The sequence below is a fragment of the Ophidiomyces ophidiicola genome, assembly GCF_022830035.1.
Source record: "Ophidiomyces ophidiicola strain CBS 122913 chromosome Unknown scaffold_94, whole genome shotgun sequence".
Taxonomy (NCBI): Eukaryota; Fungi; Ascomycota; class Eurotiomycetes; order Onygenales; family Onygenaceae; genus Ophidiomyces; species Ophidiomyces ophidiicola.
In genome coordinates, this window is record NW_026054734.1 from 1 (window position 1) to 7,633 (window position 7,633).

Below are 7,633 nucleotides of genomic sequence, written 5' to 3' on the forward strand. Positions count from 1 at the left end.
AATAATAATAATAATAATAATAATAATAATAATAATAATAATAATAATAATAATAATAATAATAATAATAATAATAATAATAATAATAATAATAATAATAATAATAATAATAATAATAATAATAATAATTGTATTCACTATAAACTAGATCTGCTCTAGAATCTAGTATTTTAATAGTTAGTATAGTTTCAATCTCACTAGTACTTAAAGTCAAAATGAATTCTTCTCTTACTGCACATAGAGCAATACTACTTTGGTACTATAAGTGCAATGTAGTACTCTTTCTTACACTGTAGTCTTGATACATTGTTCTTTTTAGTTAAGTTAACTTTAATTAACTCCATACAAGTCAAGATTGAAAATATTAACTTAAGATTGAGACAATCAATAATGGTAATATTACATAATCATTTTTTCAACATTGTGCTGAGTGACTATAGTGATAACATTGCCACTACTGTAACGTTATGGGAGCAAAAAGATCCAGTATGGTATAGACGCTCGGTCACATGACCATAACATGCTCCTATGTCGTCTGATAGATCTGCATTCTTTGGCCTAGTACTCTTACTCCGTACTCCGTACGCAATAGGCAACGACGTGTAACCTTATTTTAACTACTACGAAGTAGTTATATCCATACATGGAAGTGAACAGCTATACGTTTTCTATTTTCTTCACATTAGATCTCTTTTTCGTAAACGTATAATTTAGTTTTGCCTTTGCCAAATCGCCGTAAGGATGTCAACGGCTAACTAACTAACTGCCAATCCTACTCTTTTTTGTTTGTTCCACGGCGTTTCCAGGCCTCCTAGACACTCGATCATGACATCCTCGAGTGGCATAGGATGGGCTCAATTACGGCAGCAGGCGCGATCTCTCGAAGCCCAGGTATGATAGTAAATCTGTTTATTTGTAAATTTCCTTATACTGATTGCATAGACTGAGTCCTTATTTCATGTGTTCTCCCAATTTGCGTCCGTACCCGAAATCCCTACGACACCATCCGCAGAAGAACGGCGTGTTGAGACGCAGCTTGAGGAGCTCTTGAACCTTGTATGGCATATACCCGGCCGTCAACTAAGCTTAGGAGAGATTACTGACAGTGACGCCAAGCGTCAATCTCTAATTTCGCAACTTTCCCGCCTTCTCGACTCTGAATCTTCCTTACCTGCGTCCGCTTTAAAGCGGAACAATCTTGCTCGGCACCGAGCAATTCTTCATGACCATCAGCAAGAGCTAAGACGGCTTCAAAATAGTATTTCAGAATCTCGAGCCCGCCAAAATTTACTTTCAAACATTAGATCTGATATCAATGCCCATCACTTGTCAGACTCCGGCATTGCTGAAGCAGACTATATGTTGGAAGAGAGAGGTCGTATTGATAATAGTAACAGTGCAATGGATAGTATTCTCAGTCAAGCCTATGCTGTCAACGATAACTTTACTCTACAAAGGGAGACGCTGACTAGCATTCGTCACAGAGTAATGGCCGCTGCTAACCAGGTGCCTGGAGTAAATTCGCTGATAAGCAGAATTGGGGCTAAAAGAAGAAGAGATAGCTTTACAATGGGGATTTTCATAGGGGCTTGTTTCCTGATTTTCCTTTATTACCGCTGATTGCTCACTTGACAGTACTGTATACATTCCCAGAAACTGGCAATAATGTCTAGGACAAATTACATAAAGAAGTGTGCTCTTTGGTGAAGCTTCTTGGGACCAGTGAATGTCTCGCCTTCTTGAACTATACAGTCCAAGAAATCCTTCAGATGTTTTAGCATGATACGTGGAGTTATTGAAAATCTACCCATACCTATATATACAATGGGGTAGCGAGTACCAACAGAGCGGAATCCTATGCAGTCAAGGAGTCTAATTCTAGCTGTAATATTACCTTGCTCTTGGTCTCTTTTCCTCTATTAATTTTCGAAGACCGTCATTCAAAGATTTTATCTCACTGGAAGTTGCGATACTGCTTCCTGCCCATCTAATACGGCACATGTCGTCCAAAAGGTAGACGTACCCGACTTTCCCATTCGTGAATCCAATTTGATCTCTAATGTAATTTGTGAATCCCTTTGTTACAAGGAAGTACCGTTTGTGCTGTTCCTGAGGGACATTTCGCCGCATGCTCCCCATAAAACAACGCACAAGGAATGCCTTAAGCCAATTGTCCTCAGAATTAATCTCTACTCGCTGCGCGATCAAATTTGATTCTTGAATCATCTGGTGCAATGCTGGGTTTTTCTGAAGGCCGACGAAAGACGCGGCTTGGCGCTCAGCCCACAGGCTGGAGAAAATGCTGACAACGGAGATCTTCCCAGCCAGCACAGGTGTAGTATCCTGCAAGGGTTTGGAAAGATCTAATGTCCGACCCTTAAGATTAGGAAAATAAAGCGCTTTGTCGCCCTTAAAAAGGTGTGAATTCGATATAAAAGTTTTGCCTTTCTGATAGCGCATTCTAGTCCAATCGCCAAAGTAAGGCTTTGAAAATTCCCTCACACTAAACAGGCCAAAATCCTTATGTTAGATCTAATCAAAGCACAAAGCAATGGCCCTGTCCACGTACAGTAGAGCTCTGCGTTCCATATGTTTGTCTTGACTTAGGAAATCATGTTTGCGCTGGCGAAGGGTTTGGGAATTGATGCCAGTATTTTGGCCAGCAGAAGGCGGGTGCGGCAAACCCAAAGGATGGCGGAGTGATTGAGGGACAAATTCCTTCTTTCTATTGCTACTAGGCTTTTGTGAATCACCTGCTAATGTAGAAGAACGACGGGCAGGGTGAAATCGTGATAGGAAAAGGCGGCTTCTGTAATGTATCGTTTCGGTTTGCCGGGAGGGCTTATAGTATTTAGACATGACGACGCAGCAATTATGAAAAAATAATGAGAATCAGCCATTGGTTATTACCTGGGACAAATAGCAAACTACATGTGTAATTTGCCTCAGTTGCTCAGAGCTTCCATCAGATTTGGGAGACGCATCACCTGACAGGCCCTCAGATGGATAACTAACTAGTGTACGGAGTAACCATGGGCGGAACCTCGTGGACAGGCTAGAAGCTTGGCAATGTCATGGGTACTTCGTCTGTACTCCGTACATATGTACTAGTTATTTTACCCACCTTCCAGTGCATGGAGTTTGCAACCCAGGGAATACTCTCCACCATTGGATATAATGTTTTGACCTGGACGCAAATGGTTCTCTACAATTTAGCCGCATATGTGATCCAACGATCCAATCCATCTAAATGCACCACACATTTGGTTGTTTCAGTGAGGCTTGCATCTTCATCTCGATGGCAGTCACGTCAATCCAGGGATATTTATAGGAAACAGGCAATTATTGAAGGTCTCAAAAGTCGTGCTGCGTTCAAGCTGCTACAGGTAGTCACATTTCTAACCCGGCAGAAATAATTCCCATTTTAATAATATTTTTTATACTAGATTAACAATCGACATGGCATATTTAAACCCGGGCAAACTGTTGTGGACTTGGTATAAATTCTTATGAAGCGAATGGTTACTATACTAACCAAAACGGTTTTAAGGGTTATGCTCCAGGCTCATGGTCCCAAGTAAGTTAATGTTCCTGCTCGATACTGCGTCAGTGATGGCAGCTAATTCTGATCAGGTTGCAGTTGACTTAACTCGGCCGAGTGGCCGAGTGCTTGGGGTCGACATCATTCCCGCTCAACCTCCTCAAGGCGTTTCAACCATTCAAGGCAACTTTCTTTCTACTCAAGTCCAGACTTATGTGCGGGAGTTTCTTCGAAATCCCAACAGGGGTAGACCTCGGAAACATACATTTGAAATATCATCGAACCATGTGGGAACAGTAGAAAATGAGGTCGGGTATATCGATAGAGAGAGGGATGCAAGTGGATCTGCGAGTGAAAGAAGTGTTTCAAATTCCACACCTCACGTTTTACAAGGAAATGAAGCTGTTGATGTGGTCCTAAGTGATATGTCTGCTCCCTGGCAGCAAATTACTGGATTTTCAAAAAGAAGTCTTAGTGACCCTTATCATAGGATGATGAATACCAGCGGCATCATTATTCGAGATCATGCCAGAAGCATGGTATGCCCAGTAAATCCTAAATGAAGGCTGCCAAATATACTGATGAACTTGCAGGATTTGTGTAGAGCTGCTCTAGATTTCAGTTTTGAGGTTTTGAAACCAGGTGGACATTTCATTTGCAAATTTTATCAAGGCAATCAAGATCAGGAACTTGAGAGTAAACTAAAATCTCTCTTTCACAGAGTGCAGCGAGAAAAACCAGAATCTTCACGAAAGGTTCGAGCCCCACCCAGCACCACAAAGTTTAATAATGACTGTTACTTATAGGAATCAAAAGAAGGGTATTTCATTGGACTAGAGAGAAAATAAAAATTTGTAATATTATTATTCTATAATACAACTTTACAATAGGCTCACCGCAGGGACAGGGATTTCCCAACTGGGATCCCATCCCTAATGAACTAATGGGAAAATGGGATGGGACTGGGACTTGATGGTTCAAACTGAGATGGGACTGGGACTTGAGTTTCAAGTATTGAGATGGAAATGGGACTTAATTTAAAAAGATTGGAATTATTTAATTAGAAATAGAGTTTCCCTAAACTTAAAATAATCTTATTTTATACTATTTTTAGTATCAAAATCAATGTATATATGCATTTTGACTTGATTTGTCAATTTTTCTATTTTGTCATATTTTGGTGTAAAAATACACTTTCAAACTAGAGTTTGAAAAAAAATTAAAGTTGTTTTAGAGATAAAGAAATCTAGAAATGGGACTTGAAATATAAAATTTAAAACTGAGAAGAGAATGGAACTTTTATTCATATTTTGAAAAGAGATTGAAATCAACTGAATTGAATTTGACTTTCAGTCTTGTCTCATTGAGATCTCAAAGAGATTCTGCAGCCTACTTTACAAGCTCTGCTTGTTTTAGATATATAAATATATAATGTTGATGGCTGTAGTGGAGTGGTTAGCTACTATATTAATGCAATATCCCACCAAATACATAATTTCACCCAACAACCAGTCAACCACTTTGTACAAAATTACTACTATTGCTACCCACATCTGCAAAATCTGTGTAGTAAAATTAATTAAGCTATTAGTTACAGTAAGTAGGAAAGAAGTAGATCAAAGAAATTGGTATGATTAATTTGAAAAGCACTAAAATGAACTAATAATTTGATCTTTGCATATTACTAGACTAGACTCACTTTTGAAATTCCAATGAGACAAGACTAAAAGTCAAACTCAACTCAGTTGATTTCAATTTCTTCTCAGAATTTGATAGTTAGTCACAATTCTAGTTATTATTATGATTATTATTATTATTATTATTCATTATAGTCTTGTGCAGTCTGAGACTATGAAGACTATCTGCAAGCTGTCTTGCAGAATTTAACTAAGTTACAAAAACAATGATCAAAGACATGATCATAGACAAAAAAAACCACAGCACTTGATATGAAACACCATCAATTCTAAGTCAAATTTACCCAAAATATATTCATTGAAAAGCTCTTGTTTCACTTAGTTATTGCTCCATTTTTGCCCAGCAATTCACTGTGGTGGGTGGGAAATCTCACATCAAAGACTGAGTTATCAGTTTTGACTACTCAGACACTTTGTCTGATCATCACAGCACAATCACATTCACTACAGCTCTGAAATGTTGGAAATTGATTGCATTTGTGACAAAGAATCTATACTCAAGAGAAAAATATTTGTGTTCTTAAACTGATTAACAAATCAGTTCCCAAAGTTTTTGCACAAGAATGTCAGAAAGAAAATCATGTTCTTGTTCAAAAAGAATTAAACTCTTGCATTCTCAGTCTTCAAAAGATTCTCTTCCCATACAATCACAGCACTTGATATGAAACACCATCAATTCTAAGTCAAATTTAATGAAAATATATTCATTGGAAAGCTCTTGTTTGATTTAGTTATTCTCTCCATTTTTGCCTGGCAATTCACTATGGTGGATGGAAAATCTCACACCAAAGACTGAATTGCCAGTTTTGACTACTCAGACACTTTGTCTGGTCATCACAACACAACCATCTCCACTACAGCTCTGAAATGTTGGAAATTGATTTCTTTTGTGTTAAAGAATCTATACTCAAGAGGAAAATACTTGCATTCTCAAACTGATTAAGAATTCACTCAGTTTTGGTGGCTCTCCATCAGTCTTTCACAGTGAAAAATTTTTGTGTTCCTGGCTTACTAAGTCTTAACCAGCAACACCAAAGCTGAATTGGAGTCTAAACTTATATAATTATTCCACCAAACTCTATTATATCTCATCAAAGTGGCACAACTGCAGAACACAGCCAAAATTCCAGCAGAACATAGAAATTTAATCACAACTCAGTTAAAACAAAATTTTTTTAAATTCAGTTGCATATCTCTAATTCTCTGATCAATTCTCTATCTCTCTGATATTCTATTGATTTCCTCTGGCTCTGATTTTCACTTCCAAAAAGTCAAAATCAATTGCCAGTTGGGGTCAGTAAAGATAAATTCAACCACAACTCAGTTAAAACAAGATCTCTTCAAAATTGATTTGATATCTCTGATTCTCTGATCAATTCTCTATCTTTCTGCCATTCTATCAATTTTCTCTGGCCCCAATTTTCACTTCTGAAAAGTCAAAACCATTGGCCAGTTGGGGTCAGCAAAGATAAATTCAACCACAACTCAGTCAAAACAAGATCTCTTCAAAATTGATTTGATATTTCTGATTTTCTGATCAATTCTTCATCTCTCTGATATTCTATCAATTTTCTCTGGCCCTGATTTTCACTTCTGAAAAGTCAAAACCATTTGCCAGTTGAGGCCAGCAAAGATAAATTCAATCACAACTTAAACAAAAGAACTCTTCTCTCTTTCTTATTTGTTCCAAAGACATAGACTCTTTCAGTCACTGATCCCTGCATCCATCAGCTAGTGATGGTTAAAATTGCCTCTTTATAGTTAGAATAATCATACTAGACTTGTTGATTTTCTAGCAAAGAAGAAGACTTTTTACTTGCATATCATAACAATTTCTTCCAGTTCTTCTGCAGTTGGAATTTGACTTTGTCTTGAGATACATTAGTGTCTTGCAAAGAAGAATTAGAATTGTAATTGAAGATTGAAAAAGAACTGAGTTATTTTGAATCTTAGATAGTGGTTCTGAGATTCTGATAAAGTTGCTTGTCACTCTTTGAAAAGACAAGAAGAGATTTTTTCCTGAGCTTGACTTCTCAGATAGACAGAAACAGCACATAAGTCATCCATTTTCTGTGATCAACATAAGATATAGAGACTAAAGTTACACTCTTGAAGTGTGAGGCTAGTTGATATATTGAACTGAGATTACAAGTGGTTTACTTAAGTCTTCCCTATCAAAAAGACTTTCAGTTTGACAATTCTCTTGAAAAATTATTAGTGGGTTCTCTTATTCAAGTACATCTACTCATCTGGCTCCACAAGTTTTTCTTTGTTATCTTGCACCATTCCCCCCAGTTCCAGAGTAACCTTAAAATAAACTGCTCTAATAGTTCAGGAACGCGCCATCTATTACTGCTATTTTTGTTCAGGGAATTTTGAAAACTTTGGCTTTTTC

The 7,633-nt window shown here is 37.4% G+C and overlaps 3 protein-coding genes across 3 annotated transcripts; 2 read left to right on the plus strand and 1 right to left on the minus strand.

Annotated features, from left to right (window-relative positions):
* Window positions 1–825: 825 nt before the first annotated feature.
* Window positions 826–1,620, plus strand: GOS1 (protein transport protein gos1; the record flags this gene model as incomplete). The annotated part of the gene is made up of 2 exons (XM_049255940.1): window positions 826–891; window positions 943–1,620. The coding sequence occupies 2 exons, from the start codon at window positions 826–828 to the stop codon at window positions 1,618–1,620; spliced, it is 744 nt and encodes a 247-aa protein (XP_049105083.1).
* A 270-nt stretch (window positions 1,621–1,890) lies between these two features.
* Window positions 1,891–2,859, minus strand: ATP10 (Mitochondrial ATPase complex subunit atp10; the record flags this gene model as incomplete). The annotated part of the gene is made up of 2 exons (XM_049255941.1): window positions 1,891–2,503; window positions 2,570–2,859. 2 exons carry the CDS (start codon window positions 2,857–2,859, stop codon window positions 1,891–1,893), a joined length of 903 nt encoding a protein of 300 aa, XP_049105084.1.
* A 275-nt stretch (window positions 2,860–3,134) lies between these two features.
* Window positions 3,135–4,389, plus strand: MRM2 (2' O-ribose methyltransferase; the record flags this gene model as incomplete). The annotated part of the gene is made up of 6 exons (XM_049255942.1): window positions 3,135–3,386; window positions 3,447–3,497; window positions 3,551–3,577; window positions 3,634–4,080; window positions 4,135–4,296; window positions 4,348–4,389. 6 exons carry the CDS (start codon window positions 3,135–3,137, stop codon window positions 4,387–4,389), a joined length of 981 nt encoding a protein of 326 aa, XP_049105085.1.
* Between the last annotated feature and the right edge of the window lie 3,244 nt (window positions 4,390–7,633).